The 20764-nt window shown below is 40.3% G+C and overlaps 1 protein-coding gene across 7 annotated transcripts in view; it reads left to right on the forward strand.

The window, feature by feature from the left end:
* The window catches only part of LOC131068894 (serine/threonine-protein kinase CTR1), a 212221-nt gene that overhangs the window by 133407 nt on the left and 58050 nt on the right, over nucleotides 1-20764 (forward strand). For all 7 annotated transcript variants that reach the window (XM_058004173.2, XM_058004176.2, XM_059218606.1 and 4 more), the window contains one exon: nucleotides 745-1018. In XM_058004173.2, coding sequence (XP_057860156.1) covers nucleotides 745-1018 — 274 coding nt within the window. The remainder of the gene's footprint in view (nucleotides 1-744; nucleotides 1019-20764) is intronic.

Raw genomic sequence — 20764 nt, forward strand, 5'->3', positions numbered from 1 at the left:
GGATAAAATATGGGAACTTCAAGAAAAAGAAACAAATGTTTTTGTAACTGTTCATAAATGAACTAACTTGTTAGTAGCACTGTTATATTTAGAACTTGAAGGTTCACATGTGTCCAACACTAATGAATATGTGTAGATTTTTTCTTGCTTCTAAGCCTAAATTGATGTCTCACACACACACACACATACGAGAACAAAGCTACAGATTTTTGCAGATAAAATAGATAATCTTTAAAGAGAAGAACACATTGGGTACCAAATAGCCCTGAAAAAAAGATAGAATCTGCAAGAGAATGAAGCCAACTTACACACAGGGAAGGTTCCAAGAGAATATTATATCTAAATTGCAGGTAGGAAATGATATTGTACATGCAGCCTAGATTCTAGATATTTAAAAGATGGAAGCTTCTTGCAAAGGTTGGTGTGTGCACCCAGAAATGTACATCGAGTGACAAATTTAAATTATTGCAGATGGAAGAATGCTCAATGTTTTTGTGCCTGTTGGCTGCCAGGAACAAATTAAGTGATATTCATGTGTTTATCTTCTGATGTGATTTTTATTCTAGAACCCCACATAAGTAAATGAATGAGAAAATGACTGCTTTTGGAACCCTATTAAAACATAATATGATTAGAAAATGATTTTAATGAATAGATTTCTTTGTTTGAAGTTAGATTATCTTGATATTTGTTCAGGTTCATAATAATGATATTCTGGGGGAGCTAACATTGTTAAGTCTTCAGGTAGCAATTTCTGGCTCTGCCAACCAAATAAGCATGTCTAGTCAAAGAAAGGTTGAGTTTGGTTCCCTTAAGAATATTGGAAAATCATCTCAGGAGGCTCCACAGTTACCGTCATGCCCAATAGAGTATAAGAGAAGTGTGTCAGCCAGATCGAGTTCGGTACCATCAGAGGCAGTTCAATTGATTAAAAAACTTGAGTGCAAGTCATTGTTACCATTTTCAGAATGGAATATTGATTCTTCTGAGTTAAAAACTGGGGCTCGTGTTGGCATTGGTATGTATCCTTTAGATTTTCTGTTAGATATGTAGTATTGGGTTGAACATGCAAGAAATTTTATATTTTAGGATTCAATTCTTGGGAAATGTCATTATTTTATTAGTTTCATCATATTTTAAGTGCAAGGATTTGTTTTATGTGTCATTTTTTCCTTAAATGTTGATGAATTGTTTTTAAGACCCACTGTGGCTCTGTTTTTCATTTGATTGCCTTCAAAGATGGCTCAGCGAGAGAATGCTGCAATATAATTTTAGTGTGTGGGTAGAAGGAAGATGAGATGCAATTTGTATGAGGGATTGACAGGAAGACATAAGAACATACACAATTAAAGTACACATATCATATGGAAACATTTCATCTGTACCTTTGATCCATTTGTATACTCATATATGATCATTTTGCATCACATCAGTCTTACAAAGTGATGACAATGAAAATATCAAATTTTAAAGTTTTTCTATGTACAGGATGTTGTCCTCATTTTTGGTTTTCAAAAATGTGGACAACCCCCTGAATTTTTCATTAGAATTCATGCTTTCGTATCCTTTTGCACGCTTTCTAAGGTTGTAATTTGTCCCAAATTATGCCTATTTTGAGTGTGTGCTTCCCTTTGGTTCTCCTTGGTTAGTTTTTGATTGTTTTAAGTCTTGTTTTTGCACCTCTTAGTGCAAAATCTGGTTTGTAGTCCTGGAGTGCAAGTTGGGGGTCTTTCCCTCTTAACAAGTTGTAGTGACTTCACTTGTAATCAGTCTTTTAAAACCCGATTTTAGAGATAAGGTTTTAAAAGTGACTTCACTTGTAAACGGGGGTTCAAAGCCCGATTACAAGTGCTTCTTTGCATTACTAAATATAAAGTGCTTAGCTTGCAATTGGGTCCCTATGGCCCGATTACAATTTAAGTCACTTTTTAATGAAAATTAGTGTTTCTAAATGCACTTGTATCTGGCCGCTTATAACCTGATCATGAGTTTCATCTCATTGTTTTGAAAAGTAGAATCTTCATCTACTTGTATCGGGTCATTTATAACCCGACCCTAAGAATTTGTGAAAAGATCATTTTTCTTTTCATTCTATGGCAAATTCCGATTTCATTGGAGGAGTGGTTTTGCATTTATGAGTGAGGAGTTTGCATTCTAATGGGAGTCTTCCTTTCTAAATCAGTTATAAGAGTCTTTGGAAGTTGCATCTCCAGGAATCATTGTTCTTCTTTCAAAGTTCGTGTTTTTGGTTAAGCGTCTTTCTCTTTCGGGTATGGGCATCTCTTGCCATTTCTTTGGTGATTTATGTTAGGGTTTCTGCGATTTATCATTTTGTTTGAATGACAGTAGCTTTCCTTGCTTCATTTTTGTGCATAGTCTTGTAGTCGATTTCGTGTCTTTCCCTTTGCTCCGTTTTGTTTTGGTTGGGTTTTCATAACCCGATTACAAGTGTCCTTAGTTTTTTTGCAATAAAGATGCTAGTCGGATTTTCATTCCCCATTTCGCTTCAAGTGTAATTGGGTCCTCAAGACCTGACTACAACTATAGCTTTTGCATATTATTTGCCCATGAAACTCTTGTCGCAAAGGAAATACACTTGTAGTCGGGTCTTCAAGACCGGACTACAAGTTTGAATAACATCATTTTACCCTTGCATACTTGCAATCGGGTCTCTAATGTTGATTTTCTTACAATACTAGGATCACAAGAAGATGACCATGCACAGTAATCATAGAGTGTGCTCGATTAACCACGGGCAATGATTCAGATCATGGTTGCCCTCCCAACCATAGACGATATACTGCTATTGTCTCCCCCGAGCATGCAATATGTAATCGATCTCTACATAATGAGATGTGATCGATCTGCTCCTTTAGATGAATTAAATGTCAATCCACAAACTGAAAATGATGATGCCCGAACAACTGATGACAAACACAATATTCGAACTGCAGATGGAGGCGGATTGATTTCATAGGAACTGAGAATGTAAGGGCTGGAGATGAAGCCAATTTGCTTGCACAAGATAATGCACGAACTGTAGATGCCAAAGCAAGGTATGGAAGACACCATACAAACTGCTGGATCTTCTAACAAGATCATCAATCTGCTAGATCCAAGAATGATTGTATTGATTTGGTCTGCTCTAGATGATGATGCCCGATCTGCTGAAGTATATTTGTTATTTGATTTGCTTATAGAATCCGAACTGCTGATGGATGAAGATGGTTCGATCTGCTTGTGTCTCAATGATTCAACCCTTTTTGGAGGGAGAGACAAATCATATATACCCGATAATAAGTCCCTTCAACCAGCACGACTTTCTCCAAGAGTTGGTCCTCACATAAAACATCATGTCTCTTCACACAAATTGATTATGCTCCAATCAACATGTCTTATTGAACATAATTATGAAATTGTTATGTTAACATGTTTTATGATAGAACCGATTCACATCTTAATCAGTTTATTACAAGTACGTTTTAATTATTATTTTATAACAAGTTCGATTCAACATAAAGTAAGCAAATTGGTGAAACTAAATTGTCCAAGGCCGATTAGGCCAATTAGACAATTTAGTTGCCTAAGTTGGTTCAGAAGAATCTCGACCAACGCTATTACATCAACATTTAAGACCTGACTGCAAGTATGAAAATTATCATTACCCCTTAACTTGGTGAGCTCCTTTCATTTGCAGTCATAACACTTTTCCAAGATGCTTTCCGAGACGTCATGCCACATATTAGCCACTTGTAATCGAGATTCCATGACTTGCTTACAAGTATTTATCATCATTTGCTTTCAAACCTTACCATTCCACTTGCAGTCGGGTCTTGGAGACCCAATTACAAGTGCGAACTGTGAAAGTTTTTCCACTTGTAGTCACCCCCATGAGATACTATTTTTCTTCCCATCACTGTCCAAGCTCATCCATAAAGCATCTTTGAGTCAGTCCAAGTTGTTTCATGATAAAATCCTTCCCAAGTTGTGGTGTGAGCATTGGTTTTCAAGGCTTGAAGACTATGGAATCTCCGATTGTTGCTGAAGATGTTCTCACCCTCTTTAAGTTTTCATCACAGTGTTGCAGATTCTTGTTCGATGTCAGAAGAGCTGACATCTCCTCCAAACAAGGAAATGAAATATAAATATGACAAATACCAGAATGAGATTGCTCCCACTCAGGTGGTCTCTCTCATTGATGAGATCCGAGACACAAAAATCGGACATGTGGACATGTCTGAGTTCTTGGAATGAACAGAGGGCTTGCCAACACATGGGATGCAGTTGCTCCTGAATGGTCATATTCATTTGGTCTCATCATTCTCAGTGGCTGCCATAGAACTTGAGTTTGTGTTGGCATGCACATCTCATCTTGATAGAGAAAGTAGAACCATCAGAGATGATGATGGGAATGTCATTATCAGGTTGGATGCAGAGACCATTGATAAGATTTTCAAAGTTCCCGCAGCTGCTGTGTATGTAGATATCACAATAAAAAGTGCCTTGGATCATTATAATCAGAGAAGATCTGATTGTATTGGACACATCAATGCCAAGTGGCTTACTATTCCCAGGACTTGCTTTTCCAGATGGCCCAAGTTGTATCGATGCGACTTCATTCACTCTTCTCAACAGGATAATGGGTGTGAGACACTTTAACGTGTTTGAGATCTGGATGTATAAGTATATTGTGATCATGAGGAAAGGGCAATCTCACATTTTTTGTGGAGAAGTCATCAGTGATAACCTGTGCGAGCAGCTGTCACATGTCCCTACTGCTCTCACCTTTTATATGAATTCATACTTGGTGTATATCGTGGCGTCACTCAGACAATTTCTTGGTCTTTCTACCAAGGGTGACAGGTCGCTGTTGCCAGTGTGGAAGTACTACGAGCAACTGACTTTGAGGCCTAGCAGGATTCATTATAGAAGGGTGCAAGATGCGTTCTTCGGACACTTCATGTGCCTCTTTGACCAGACACTCAAGAACAAGAGTCTCTGAGGCGGCTTGGAAGAAAGTGAATGAATACGGGTACTTATTTCTGCAGTTCCCAACTTTCACCTACATGAGGGTTGGATATTTTGAAGTATAGCCATACATGTTACCCTGGTATTCCACTGACAAGATCCTTTTGATGGAGTTGGCAAGACAGTTGATGGCAGTTCATGCAATACAACTTGCCAATCATAAGTTGGGTATCAATATTTCTTCACATTCTATTGCAAATTGGTCAATATTCCTTGAACACTTCTACAAGAGCCAAAGCAATGGAAATTGAACTTCAGGAGATTAAGTTGAAGAAGTTCATAGCAAGGGAGGATTTTGATTACCGAGGGATGAAGGACAAAATCAAGAGGGCCTGCACACACATCCATTGTCTAGAGGATATTTGGATTGATCTTCGCATTGAAGACGAAATCAGGAGAATGGATTACAGTAGGTTCACCTTGGAGCAAATTGTTGATCTTGATTTAACTAGTATTCCAGAAGGCATGGTAGATGATGGTAAAATACTTGACCCAGAATATATAGTATTATAGAGCAAAGAGTTTCTGAAGCCCCTCTTCCTTCTCCTCAACGGTCAAAGAAGGAATGTGACTCTATCTTTGATAGATCTCAGCCTGTTCTTGCAAACACCAATGCTCAGTTGAAGAACAATAATGTCAAGACTATCAAGATCAAAGGTGGAGCGAAAGTTGATTCAGCTGGACCTGTTGGGTGAAAGTCTGAGGTTAGGATTAATTCTAAAGAAGGTGCTTCCTCTTCCGGCATAAGAGTCAAATTGAGGGTTAATATAGCTTTGGTTATTCCTCCACTAGAAGTGTCACTAAAAGGAAAGGAAAAGGTAGAAGGGAAATACACGTTATGGATGCTGACAATGATACCCATGAGGATAATACAACAAGGTCACCTCCTTTTATTGGCTTGGATTCTCCTCATTTAGCCCTTCCTCAATTATCGTTGGATGTACCCATGTCTCCAATTGATACGAATGTGGATTCTTTCTCTACCTATTGAGACCTCTCATGGTGGCTTAGAGAATGTCTTCGATGTGAATCCCTCGTATGCCATCTTGTCTAGTGTTTATTTCCCTAAGGTTGTGTTAGTCCACCTGCAATTTTTTCCCGTTTAAATATTCCAATTCACGGGTTGCCTTTGTGCCTTTGTTCTGTCAGGTCCTTTGTTCTCCTCGTACTTGAACCGTTGAACTCTTTTGTCAAAGGTTCATATGGTTCAAGGTTCAAAGCGTGCTTTTAAAAGAAAGTTGTTTTGGTCTTTGTCACGGTGTGAGCAAGCGCGTTTTTTGTTGATTTGTTTTGTTTTTGGTCATTGAAGTTTTGAACCCCTTGAACCAAATTTTCAAAAAAGGTTCAAGGTTCAAGGTTCGAAATGCCCTTTTGTGAGTCGCGGCAATGTATTGTTATATGACGAGCGTGAGTCTTCTTTCCTTTTTGCGTTGAGTAATATGTGGTCTTGAACCTTGAACCAAATTTCAAGCGGCACAAGATGTTCAAGGTTCACTTTAAATAGTCCTTTTCTTTTGCCGCTCGTTCTCGGTGTTGTTTATGTGTCGACCATTACTGCTATATTTCTTAAGTGAACTTGAACCGTTGAACCTTTTGTTCAAAGAGGTTCAAGGTTCATAAGTTCATTTCAACTAACTCGAAAGCTTTTTAGTGGAAATAAAAGCGGCGCGACAAGAAGGAATATTCCCTTTTCGACTTTTTAAAATTCTAAATGAGGAAAGCAATCATGCAAACATTAAATTGCTTGTGCAAAAGTGATGGATAATTAAGAAGGTGTTAGGTTTGTCATTTCACCATTACTTCGCACGCTTGGGTAAATCATGATGAAACACGTGTGGTCCTATAGATATTTACTCATCTGATCAAAGGAAAAGATGTATGAGTTTATTTGCGTATTTAGAAAGGTCGCAGTTGCCATACTTCAATAAATTGGAGGTGCCGAAGGTAAATCCAAGTCTGTTCTTCGGAAGAATTTCCAGTTTTCATGGTGTTATCGGGTAAGTTCAATTGTTTTCTCCTATGTTGTGTTTCTTTGTGTACTGGAGTTTTATTAGTATAGAAAAGGGGGAAATTTGAAAATTGTTGGGGTAGCATACTGTATTGTTGTTAAATTTTCTTTGTAAAGGAAATAGTTAGTAAAAACGAGGCCAGTGCTGCCAAAGCTTGACTGAACCTCATGTTTGGTGAGTATCTTGCCGGAAATGGAAGACACCTCCTTAGTTCATGTGGATCTGGGGGATTTCCTTGAAAGGACTAAGAATCCTCAGGCTGGTTCATTAATGGAGAAAATAGTTAAGAGTGGTCTTGTGGACGCTGTTGCATTCCCACTCGTCGCGCCGTGTCCAGATTTAGTGTTGGCTTGCATGAACAGATATGACTCTGAGAACAGGTGCATCAGAAATAGTGATGGTGGGGTATTAGTCAACATTAATAGGGAAATGGTGATTGCGACAATGGGCATTCCGCATAAAGAGGAGTATGAGGATTGGACCATTGGAAATTCATACGGCTATTTCTCTGAGAAGAAGAGCAAATATAGAAGTGTAATTGCAAGAAATTGGCTATTGAGGGTTTGGAAAGGAGGGTCACGACTACCCAAACCCCTAACCAAAGAACACCTCATCACAGAGGTGCGAGACATCGTCGTGCTTTTGAACAGAGTAAAGGGGAATTCGCATTCCTTCTACTGGGAAGACTGGATGTACTTCTTCGTCCAAGTGGTTCTATCTGGTGACAGATTTTTGGATTGGTCTCAGGTAATTGCAGAGAGGCTTCATGAAGGACTATGCAATTTTGTGGGGATGAGTGGGTTTTACATGTCTTCTTACTTGTTTTATATTTTAGCTTGCACAAGAGATTGGCCTGGATTACCCAATGAACCTTGAATTGATGGAATGAGGGTTTACAATTATTACCCTTTGTTGCAACAACAAATATATATTGAACAAATTGATAGATGGAATGGAGTCTTTGCAGGAAGACTAACCTTTGAGCTTTAGGGTGATGTAAACAAGAGAATGTCCGTTGAGGCTATGGAATTTGTGAGTATCTACGGGAGTTTCTTTATCCAATTTCCACGGTTTACTTACATATGGGTAGGTGGTTTTGAAGGCCAACCATTCAAATTACCCAGGCATGCCTTTGATAGCTATGTGCTTACAGAAGTGAGCAGGCAGTTGGCTTGTATAGATAAAAGATTAGGGGCAAAGGGCGAATCTGGGGTGGCATTTCTCGTTGAACTTGGGTATTATAGTTGCAAATCAGTATCAGATGCCTTGAATCTGGAACTGGAGTTCAAAAGGATGAACCTGCAGCCTTATGTGGCTAGGCGAAGATTCAACATCAAAGGTTATGCAAGGGAGAACCTTAATATAGACAGTCATTTCTGCCATGAACCTCAGATAGAGGATTATTGGGAAAACTGTAAGGATGATCAGGAAGTGAGAAAGAGGCTGTGGTCAAGATTCACTTTACGGCAGATAGCTATCTTGAGGCTCCCGATTAATACATTAGGTGTATTAGAAGATATTGAGGAAGACATCTTGGATCCTGAGTTTGGTACTAAGATTGAAGGGAAACCGATTCCAGAAATTGACTGGAGCAAAAAAGAAGATGATAGCATCCAAGCAAGGACCTTCAATGTTGTTAGGAGAACAGAGAGATGGTTAATGAAACTGAGATTCAAGGAGGGTCCTCATATGTCCTCACACGAATCAAGAAGTGATTCACACATTGTGGTTCAATCCCCTGTTTTTGCCACTAATGAAATTGCTGATGTTGCAGGTGTCTCAAAGCCCGCTGTAGAGAAAATACTGCCAAGAAGGTCAGGAACGTCATCATCCAGTCTTACAGCTACTCGAGTGACTCGATCAAGGAGCAAAAAGAAGAGTAGGGAGCCTAGGGAGCCTGTTTTGCAACAGGTCGTGGTGGACTTAGACCCCAGTGAAGAGCTTGAACAAACAATGAACTCACAGGATCAAGGTGAGCCCGGGATGTAAGAAATGGATACAAATGAGGAAGTGGGAATTCAACAGAATCCCATGAATACCTTGGCAATCGTTACTTCCTTAGATGCACAGATCACCCTACCACCTAAAGAATCTACCCAGGCACCAAGATGGCTGGAAGCCGCCATTGGAAAGAAGAGGAGCGTGGTGCCAGTCACCATTCCACTGGAAGACATGGTTAGTAAATGCTTAGGAAAAGCGTTAAAGCCCAAAAAGCTCAAAACGCGAGCAATGCTTGATGTGGATGACACCACAGGACACTGGACAACTGAAGTGGCCAAGCCCATTCTTGGGAGAGACGTAGATAAGGCCACAGAGGAAGATTTTATTGTGGAGAAGATAGATTTGGGGGTTGCATCGAGGGCTGTGGATGTAAAACATTTGGAATCCTCTCAAAGAGGATAATCTCAAGGACTTGGAAAGATGAAAAAGACGAGAAAAATGAAGCAAATGGTCACACAAATGGCAGAATACATCAATGCTATTCACAATCCAGATCCTCAACCATTGTCGCAGATACTAGTGTCATTTGACCCCAGGTCTCCAGCAAACAAGAAGATGCTCGATCAAGTTCAAAGAAACAGGGTGGTGACGGAGATGTTTAACAAGTGGTTGGACCTGATAATTCAACAAGGATCAGAATATATCATTAATCTGGTTTAGGTTTATAAGGATGCAAAAACCGTGAGTAGAGAGCTCGAGCTGGAGACAGTCGCCTAGGTAAAGGAAAGAATTAAGTGGGTAGTGGTTCTCACACAAATGAATGATGTCCAAAAGTATGGAGTGATGAAGTTCCTAGTTGAGAAACTGGTGGAGAACCTAGATGATAATGTGCTATACGTATCAAAGAACGTGGAATGGCGCAATTCAATTATCGGGCAGGGCCATGAAGAGGCCACCAAGCTACTCAGGGGATTGACTGACTTGATTGACACTATACAGAAGGACCTTAAATGTATTGATATCCAACTCATGAAGGAGTGAGCCAAGGTAATTGAGGAAGTTGCAGACATGATTAAAGTCTTTCAAGACAGAGTTCATTCCATTCAGACCACAAAATCCTTAACTACTGATGACTTTTCAAAAGTAGCAAGGATTGAATCAATGCTCATTGTCTGTTCGGATCACTTAGAGGTTCATAAGGAGAAGGTCACGCAAGTGAATATGGACAAAGAAGTGTGGAAGCAGAGGATCATACGCATTGGCCTGCCCTATTTCCAGGTTATCGTGAACTTTTCGGCAGCACACCTAGAATGGCGTGGATCCGGGACAAAGCAGGACAAGCCCGTAACTTCCTCAGCTGCGGTGGATGCTTAGTTGTTTTACAATGAAATGTCGGCCTTTTAGTGGCTATTAGTTTAGTTCTCTTTTATGTTATTTCAACGGTTTCTTTCACCGAAGTGAAAGTGAATGTTATTTGTTAAGCATGCAAAAAAACTATGGCCTGGTGGCTATTTAAGCTGAAAAACTTGCCTTTGAAAGGGTTCCGAAAATTGTGATTTTGGGAGCGGCAGATAAAATTTTGATATGAATTGTCTGGATGATACAATGACTGGTTATTAATGAAATGTTGTGTTATTTTTGAATCTGTGCGTTCTTAGATCTGCAATCTTTCTTAAGTTGACTATGGGCACAATATAATTTGATGATCAGTTACCTTTGTAATTCCTTTCAATTCATGTTTACCATTGGATGTTGGACAACTCACGTGATTGTATTGATTTGCTTGATCCCCCTTGCCATGTGAGGCATGAGAGAGTCTCGATTGAACTCTTAGTTTCTCTTGCTGAGTCCCCATTTTGTTTTTGAATGTATGCAGCAAGAATGTTATGAATCAGAGTCTGTGAACTCTCCTTTGAATATTCTTTGAGACATTTACCTATGTTGCAGTTTTGAAGGCGTTTATTTGTGTTGATGGATAAACGTTGGAGCCTTTCAATGCTTTCTGGTTAAAAGTGTTAGTATATATAATAAATTCATTGCAAATCAAATGAGGAGCTGCCCTCTAATGCAGAGGTTGAATTTCAATTAATTCATCCAACTGTTGGTAATTTGTTTTCTTTTCACAAAGGGTGAATAAGAGTCATATTTTGTGTTTTATATTAAGATTTTAGAAAAGAGACAAATCTGTTTACCAATAGGTTGATACTTCTGCCATGAGTTTTGATAAGTTCATGCAGAAGCAAGCCATGATTTGTCATCAAAACAGACACTTGTTGCTGTCCAGACAAAAGCTCCTCCTAGAGTGACAACTGTGGTACAGGTTGAGTCTGTTTCAATAGAAACGATAGTCACTATCACAGGTGCGAGCTCATTAGAACTACCCCCTTGGTTGAGTTCGATCACACCTAAAAGGCAAAAGTAAGAGGTCTCTCTAGACATATTTGATTTTCAGCAGCTCAAAAAACCTAAGCCAAAGGCCAGTAAGAAAGCTAAGGCAGTTTCACACGTGGTGGTAGATAGCAACAAAATGAAATATGCGGAGGTGGTAGAGCCTCTAGTTGAGAAACCTCCAGAAGAGATGTAGCTGTCAGATTACAGGCTCACCAGGATAGAACTTGGGAAGCAGACACAGACAAGTATCATGCATGATGCCACAAATTCAATAGCCTCTTTGGTCCAAAGTTATGATGAGATGCTAGCAAAGAAGAATGAGCTCAAAGAGAAGAATTCGCAGCTCATTGCAGTGATCCAAAAGATTACAAATTCTTCAAAGTAGGTTGATCCTTTGACCTCGTCCACCTCTAAAGAATCTATAAAACAATTGGAGAGAGCTGCTCAAAAGGCCAAGGCAATTGATTCTTGGGTAGATGAATCGATCAATCAGAGTACTCAAGTAGTGAAGAAAGCGTTGCACGTGTTGAGCAATGTAAGAGTAGCGAAGTTGAAGCTGAATCAGACCTTGGAAACTTTCAACCAGAGTCTAGTTTCAGTTGAGAAAGATTTGAAGAATTGGCATGAGATGGATCAGATCAAACTAGAAATTCTATGCGACAATATGGTAATTCCAAACAGGGAAAGATACATAGAATTTGAAGAACTCATGACAAATAAGTCATTGGTCATCAAATATCTCATCAAAGATGTGCAGGACACTCTTGAAATGAGTGATGAAGCTAAGCAGGATATCATCTCCAGTTTTGACAAAATATATTGCAAAATCTTAAGTCGTGATGGAGAATTGCTCACTGAAAATTTGATTCTTGCTGACTTAGTGTGTAACCTTGGTCAGGAGTTGGAATTGAAGCAGTTTGTTGTAGCATTGATTCACAAGTTCGTGAATTACCAAGTGTTCTTGGATAAGATGCAAACCACTCTTGAGGAACACAAAGAGGCAATAGTTAGATATTTTGATGTCACCATCAAGACTGTTGCAATTGCTAGAAATACAACGGGTTTGGATCCTAATGAATTGCAGAAATCCATCAACAATTTCTAGTCCGTCATGACCAGAAATGAAAAAGAATAAAAATGTGCTTTGACACATACTTTTTGTAGATGCATTTCGTTTTCGACAAGTTCAATGTAATGTCAGAAGTCATGTTTACAATTGAATTGTTGCTTGTAATTTTGTAAAATGTAATTCTTATCACAAAAGCTTGCACCCTTCCTAAGCTATCAACTCAGCAACCTTGTGAAACATGGAAACAACCTCGAAGTGTGGGACCTTGCGCAAGGGGTTGAATCTCCGGAGAAGGTCAGCTTCCTTCTTCAATTAGGTGCAGGTATTGAACCAACTCAACACTTTAAAACTAATTCCTAAGCCTACCTAAACAACTTGCAGAGGTAAAGGGAAGAGAGAATGCTTGAAATAGAAGGGGGTGATGCACCAAGAAGAGATTGTTCTTCTCCCACCGAGATAACACAAGGAATTAACTGAAACACCCAGGAGATGCACAAACTTTAGTTGCATGAGTGACTCCAATGCATGTATGAAGCTTAGAATTCGCTAAGTGTCAAGAGGGGAGAAGGATTCCCACAAGTCACACTCAAAAAACAAGTTAACACAGTATATATGGAGAGAAAAGCCACAAGACATACACCTATAATGAAGGTAAGAAAACATACACAACGTACATAGGCTGAGAGAAGGCAAGAATGGTGATTTTCAATTAATTATAAGGCCAATGGCAAAACTTATAGTTACATAAATGCAAGATAAATACAAGAGAAGTGGGAGAGCATGGAATAGCTCAAGTCAGTAGGGAGAGAACCCTTTACAATGAGGCTTAACAACCTTTATATAGAATAAAAAGGTTACAAGGGTGATCATGACCCCTGCATGTCAGTCTGGAAGTTCATGCACTTGACTTGTACATGCAAGCAACCTAGCCATACCTACAAGGGGCAATTCTGAGAAGGTGGATTGACTAACCTTCCAAAGTCAGACATGACATAAGTCACCAAGCATGGCCCTGTACCTCCCTTGATGGAAATCCTGCCAAAAAAATTTAATGCACCCGTGTGGCTCCACAAAAGAAAGTGCACAAGTCACCAAAACTATCGGAGCATTAAAAGCCTTGAGGGTCGACCACGCCATCCAGAAGTGTCGCCAGTCGGAAGGAAGTCCAAAGACTTTGGAAGCTTGGACTCTCGAAGTGAGGAAGACAAGGGGAAGGAGCAAGGAACTTCGAAACCTCGGGGTTCCAAAGTTTCGAAGAACTTCAAAAGGCTAAGGAAAGAACTTCGGAACCTCGGGGTTCTGGAGTTCTGAGATAGAGAGAGGAAGAGAAGAAAAGGAACTTTGGAACATCGAGGTTCTGAAGTTCCGGAGGAACTAGAGAGAGAAGGCAAAAGGGGAAGGAACTTCAGAACCTCGGGGTTCCGGAGTTCCGGAGAGAAGAAGGGGAAGCGAGGAAGAGGACTTCGGAACCTCGGGGTTCTGGAGTTCCGGGGAAGGCAAGGGAAGGGAACTTAGGAACCTCAGGGTTCTGGAGTTCCTGGGAATTGTGCAAAGGAACTTCAGAACCGCGGGGTTTCGGAGTTCCAGGAAAGGGGAGAAGAAAAGAAGGAACTTCTTTCGAAGTTCCGGAGGGGCTAAGCTAGGGAAGGGAACTTTGAAACCTCGGTGTTCCGAAGTAACAGAGAAACTGGAGAAAAGCTAAGGGAAGGAAGGGAACTTTGGAACCTCGGGGTTCCAAAATTTCGGAGCAGGAAAGAAAGCGGCTAAGGCAAAGAACTTCGGAACCTCAGGGTTTCAAAGTTCCGGGGGAAGAGAAATAGAGGGCCTAGGAACTTCCGACAAGGCAACAATTCAAACCATGATTCCACTGCTTTTATCCTTGATCAACTGGGGCAGCACTGGTCGATGAAACATATCTTTGATCGATTCTTATTGATGGACCAAAGGTGTCATAAAATGACAACATTTTTGGCGATTTCTGTGGGATGCTTGCCTGCTCAGTATGAAGTCCAGAAGCCTTGAGCATCCACTGGACACTGAGTCATCGAAAGACCCAAACATGTGTGTGCCATCACTTGGAGGAAAACTGGAAACTAGAGCGCACACCCTCTTAAGGAGAATGTGGCATGTGCATAAGCACTTATGAAAGCAAAAGAACTTCTAGTCTAATATTTACATACTTATCAACACCCTCTTCAGAAGTAGGGCTTGAGATGAATCCCATTCACTGGGATTGGAAGAACTTCGCCATCAAGCTTGGAGAGATGAAATGCATTGGCCTCCTTGCAACTAGTGATGACATATGGACCACTCCAGATAGCATCAAATTTGGAGTGTCGCCCAACTTTGGTTCTGTCTGCATCCCACTTGAGAACTAGATCTCCCTCTTTGAAGACGCTATTAGTTGCCTTTTTGTCAAAAACTTTCTTGACTTTCTCTTGATGAGTCTTTAAGTGTTTGCATAGCCTGACTTCTAACCTTCTCTAGCTCCATCAGCTCTGCTAGCCTTATTGTCATGGCATCATTTTCTATCAATTCCAGCTGATGTGCTAGTTGAAGAGAGGGTAACTCTAGGGAAGTTGGGAGTCTTGCTTCCTTCCCATATACTAGCATGAAAGGGGAGTTACCAATCGCCCTCTTAGGTGTGATCCTGTCAGCCCATAAGGTTGTCTTCAACTTAATATGCCATGCCCTCCGATTGTCTTCAGTTGTCCTTTTAACTATCCTGATGAGGTTCTTGTTGGAAGATTCAGCTAAGCTGTTACCCTGAGGGTAATAGTTGGATGATTTCTTCAAGTATACACCATGCTTAACTGCACTGCCCAAGAACTGATTTGGGTTCCAACAAATGCCCTGGCATTGTCTGATATGATGGTGGAGGGGATACCGAATCTTGTCACAATTCCCTCAAGGAATTCCAACACTGAGGCCTCAGTGGCATCCCTCAATGCAACTGCCTCTGTCCACCTAGTGAAGTAATCCGTTGCGGCCAAGATCCACTTATGGCCAGCACTGGAAGGTGGATTTATCATGCCAATGAAGTCTAAACCCCATTGGGCGAACAGTTGATCTGCTTGGATGGGATGAAGAGGTAGGGCAGCTTGTCTTTGTTTCCCAGAGAAGAGAGCACATTTCTTGCAATTCTTCACCCATCTATGTGAGTCACTAAATAAGGATGGCCAGTAATAACCAACCCTCATTATTTTGATAGCCGTAGTCCTTGCAGAGAACTGCCCCCCTGAGGAGCCATCATGAAATTCCTCTAACAGTCTGCTGACTTGGTTTGATGCATCTTAGCAAGACTCCATTGGAGTCTTTTCAGAAAAGAGTGCCATTCACCAAGACATAGGGAATGGACTTCAACCTGAAATGCCTTCTTTTGGTCCGGTCCAGACCTTGGGGGTATCTACCTTCCATTAAGAAGGTGGTCATGTCACCTACCCAATTGAATTGAGTGTTGTTGCCAGTTTGTCGATCCTCTTGTAACACAAGGGTGACCTCTGAAGTAGTCTCAGAAGATGAGACAAGTTGTTCACATAGGCCCCTGCCTCTTACAAGCTTTGTGATCTTGATATTGATGTCATACTCCATGACCTTGGTTATCCACCCATCCCTCTTCTCACTGATGTCCTTGTTTAGAAGGAAATCTTTGACACTTGCATGTGGAACTAAGAGCTAGATCCTGTTGTTGGACAACATGTGCCTGAACTGTTTTAATGCCCTTATAATAGTGAGGACTTGCTTTTCTACATAGCTATACTTAAGCTCATAGTCCTTTAGCCCCTCACTAAAGAAAGCAATAGGTTGCTCCAAATTGTCATCGTTCAGCTGTGTTAGGACAACTGAGATGCTGGATTCTCCTCCGAAGGTATAGAGGATAAAATCCCTTTCATAAGTAGGATTGACAAGGGTAGGGGCTTGAGCAATTGCTTGTTTGATCTCTTCAAAATCGACCCTTCCTTCCTTGGTCCAACTGAAAGACAAGTTTTTCTTCAACATGGAAGTGAGTGGTTTTACCATGGTGCCAAGGTTGGGAATGAACCTCCTCACAAAGTTGATCTTACCAAGGAAACTTTGCAATCCTTTCTTGTGATTGGGGAGTGGAAGAGAAAGAATAGCCTCCACTCGCTCTGGATCAATAGTCAAACCCTCCTTGGATACGATGTGTCCTAGCAATCTTCCTTGATTAGTAGCGAATACACACTTGCTAGGGTTCAAGGACACACCATACTCCCTGCATTTAATGAAAACCTGCTCAAGATGACCAAGATGGTCAGCTGCATGCTTCGAATAAATAGTTATGTCATCAAGGTATACAAGCACAAACTTTGCTAATACACCCTTGAAAGCCATGTCCATTGCTCTTTGGAACGTGGCACCTGCATTGGTTAGCCCAAAGGGCATTTTACAATAAGCATAGGTACCCCACTTAGTAGTAAATGCAGTCTTGTATTGGTCTGATTCTTGGACCAAGATCTGATTGTAGCTTGAATATCCATCGAAGAATGAAAATCTTTCCGAGCCACTGACCTTTTGGAGAATCTGCTCCATAGAGGGAAGGGGATAGTGATCCTTGAGGGAGGCTCTATTGAGGTCCCTAAAGTCTACACATAGTTTGATTTCCCCATTCTTCTTCCTTATAGGGACAAGGTTGGCCACCTAGGACGAGTGCTTGATAGGTGTTGTGACGTTTTCACACATCGCCCCATGGCAAATGGGGACCCCTTTTTTTTTGCTTTTTAGGGTTTTTTTTTGTCTTTTAGGGTTTTGTCAGTTGGCTTTTGCATTTTTGAGTGCTGTCGAGGAGATCAATAGGATAGCAGGTCCTGCTGGAGTGAAGTCCTGATCCTGAAAATTTGGCTAAGTTTGAAAGTGCTGATCCTGAAATTTGGCTAAGTCTGAAAGTCCTGATCTTGAAATTTAGCTAAGTTTGGAATGTCCTGATCCCGAAATTTGACTAAGTTTGGAAACTGAAAAACCTCAAAAAACTAGATTTTGCAATATAACTCCTGGAGGTCTGAAACCACTCTCAAACATCCTGAAAGTATATATGGAATATAACTTAAAGTATAAGATACTTAAATGTTATATTCCATAAAAATTATCCTGATAGAGAGTTCAAAAAGTCAAATTTCGCTCCTGTCCTTCACTGAGGATCCAGAGCGAATTTCGCTCCTGTCCCTCTCCAAGGGACCAAGGCAAAGCGCTCCTGTCCCTCACCAAGGGACCAGGGCGAAAAGACTTATTTGAGTCATTCCTGACCTTGTTTGGTCAAATTGGAACATCAAAGGCATGATGAAGGACGAAATGAACGTGATAGAGCATCCAGACTTGATCAAAGACAATGAAATGATGGAGTTTTTGTCTACAAAGCTAAAAGCGCTCCTGTCCCTCACTGAAGGACCAGAGCGATTTTCTTTATATACACATTTTTAGACCTTTCTTAGACTTGAACTTTTATTCATGGCGTGTAACAAGATGATATCTTCCTTAGCCAAGACATTTCATGGTGAAAAGTGAAGCTTTTTGACCTAGAAGACAAAATTCGCTCCTGTCCCTCACTGAAGGACCGGAGCTTGAATTTCAAATTTGCACTGTTCTTGCAGGATCAAGACAATTTTATGATTTGAAGAGACCAAGGAAAACATGATTTATCCATTGAATATAATTTGGAAGGCTAACAAAGGACGGATAAGCTTGGATTTGCAAAATCGCTCCTGTCCCTCTCCAAGGGACCAGGGCGAAAAGCCTAAAATCCAGTCCTTCTTGCCAAGTTTGGACAAATCTAGGCCAAGGCGCAAATTTGAAATGATGTTTAAAATGCCTTGAGGTTGATATGATCAAGAATTTGCGCAATGGATGCAAAAGGCGCTCCTGTCCCTCACTGAAGGACCAGGGCGAAAATCTCTAGAACATCAATTTTGCCTTGCAAAAAACGAGTTGAACATGCGCTGAAGGGACGAAAGGGATCATTGCTAGCCCCACAACGTGAATTGGCAATTAAAAAATGAAGGATTGAGGACAAAAGTGAAAAGGCGCTCCTGTCCCTCTCCAAGGGACCAGAGTGAAGTTATTGGCATTCACTATTTTCTACTTTGGCGTTAATATCCTCCAAATCGCATGAAATGCCAAAATCATCAACTTCGAAATATTTGAAAAAATTAATTAAATTGGCATTTAATAAATTGATTTTAGGCCTTAAAAAAAATCGAACTTTTATTGTGAAGGCATTTAAAATTAATTTTTATTAAATTAAAATTGAAAATAGGGCGCTTGAGGTATCATGTTTTATTATTTTATTAGGTCGGCCTCTTGTTTTTACAAATTTATTTATTTTTTGGCCTATTTTGCCAAGTCGGCCTATGGAGAGATGTAGAAGGTGAGCGCTCTATATATTGGAGGTGTTGTTTCACAATTCAAATCATTCAATCATCCTTTCAAGTGCGAAATTGGAGAGCAATTTGAGGAGCGAAATCCAGAGCAGTGGAGCGAATTTCTACTAAGTGTGGAGAAGCTAGTGGAGGGCAAAATTCATCTTGAAAGCCATTGGAGAGGCGAATTTCTAGCTAGATTGGAGGATAATTTTTAGATTTTTTGAAGACATTTGAAGGCAAATTTCCAGATTTTTGAAGAGGCTAGTGGAGTTTATTCTTTTTCAAACTAGAGGAGGCGTACTTCATCCAAGGAAGGACTATAAATCTTGCCCAACAAAATCCGGTCCTCTTCCTTCATTATGCTTTGAGGTTTGATGCTCAAAAGACTAACTTTAATATTTTGTGTAGGCATCAAATGGAGATCCCGGAGTTGTAAAATCAAGCCAGATCAAGGACGATCAAGCAAGGACAAGGGCGACCTCCTCCAGCCTAGCATCGACAAGGACGACCTTCTTTGGACTAACGTCATCAAGGGCGACTTCTCCAATCCAGTATTCCAAGGCGAGGTACATCAATCATCCTGCACATCAAGGACACAAGAAGTCAGAGCAAAGGGTTCGTTGAAGAAGCAGATAGTTCCAGATGAATTAATTAAAGCTAGCTTCTCAACAACATCAAGTTGAATATCTACCAAGTTACAAGTGTCAGACGAGGTGGCATCCTAGTCATCACTTCTCCAGTCAGTGTAGTCCACCTCAGCATTTCCAGATTCAATGTACCTAACTCATGGAAGGTGGCACAAACTCCGATGTACCTACCCCAGCTATCCATTGGTGGAATTTTCTAGAGAGGACATGTGTCCAAGCAATACAATTTTATCATTGGTCAAGCATTAAATGTTATGTAATGGTTGTAACAAACCCTAATTAGGGTTTTCATTGTTGAATCTTGGCCATTGATCTCGAATTGATCTAAGCCATCGAATTGTATTGAGGGCACTATATAAACCCCGACTCTTCATTTTGTAAAGGAATAGGCAGTTAGAATATAGTTGGAAGCAGTTAGAAGACAGATAGAGAGTAGTTAGAAGGGGATAGTTAGGATATTGATAGAATAGCAATTAGAGTAGAGTAGAGAGAGAAGGCAAAGATTGTTGCCAAGATGTTGTTGTAAAAGACTTGTAACTTCATTGAAGAAATGGTGAAATTTATGGGTCGATTCGACAATTTGCATGGTCTTTATACTTCTCATATTTGATTTCATGTTATTAGATGAGTGGAAGAAATGCGCTTGATTGATGGTGGAATTCGTACATCCATACTACTAGCAGTTTGTTGATTGCAGACTTGCCTTGCGTAGTCAACTGGAATCATTCAGCTTAAGCTTAACTTCAATTGTCGCTTCTTCATTGATATGCATCAACCTGATGGTGTCTATGCCTGCAGTGATGATTTGAACATCATAAAGTTTTCCTTCGAAGATCGCACTAACCTTGTGGAGATGTTCCTGTGATGTCAAAACAAGACTTAGTTAGAATTTCATCAAAGATCATTCATTGTTCTTACATTCTTAGTGTTAGGATTAGATCCTTTCCTCGCCCTCATCTTTTTTCCTTTTTTTTCAAGTCTAAGCTAGTAAGAGCCTGTGTTCCAGCAATATTCAAAGCAGATGAGACGTTCAATCATCAAATGTAAGTCCCCTTGTGATTCCAGCAAATCACATCATACCACAGAGAGCTTATCCACACGTAGAGAGGCTACATACAAGAACCTTGAAGTCATCCCGATTGATCCTTTTTGCGACATCTTCAGCATTCAGAGGCTTTACTCAAGAGAGGATAAGGTACCTTTAGGTATTTTATTCTGTGTTTGATAGTGTACAAAATACACGTCAACAATAGGGAAGATGATATTGGCTTCTATGAGCTTGGTCAACTCTTTCCTCATTAGTGG

This window comes from Cryptomeria japonica, chromosome 3 (genome assembly GCF_030272615.1).
Source record: "Cryptomeria japonica chromosome 3, Sugi_1.0, whole genome shotgun sequence".
Taxonomy (NCBI): domain Eukaryota; kingdom Viridiplantae; phylum Streptophyta; class Pinopsida; order Cupressales; family Cupressaceae; genus Cryptomeria; species Cryptomeria japonica.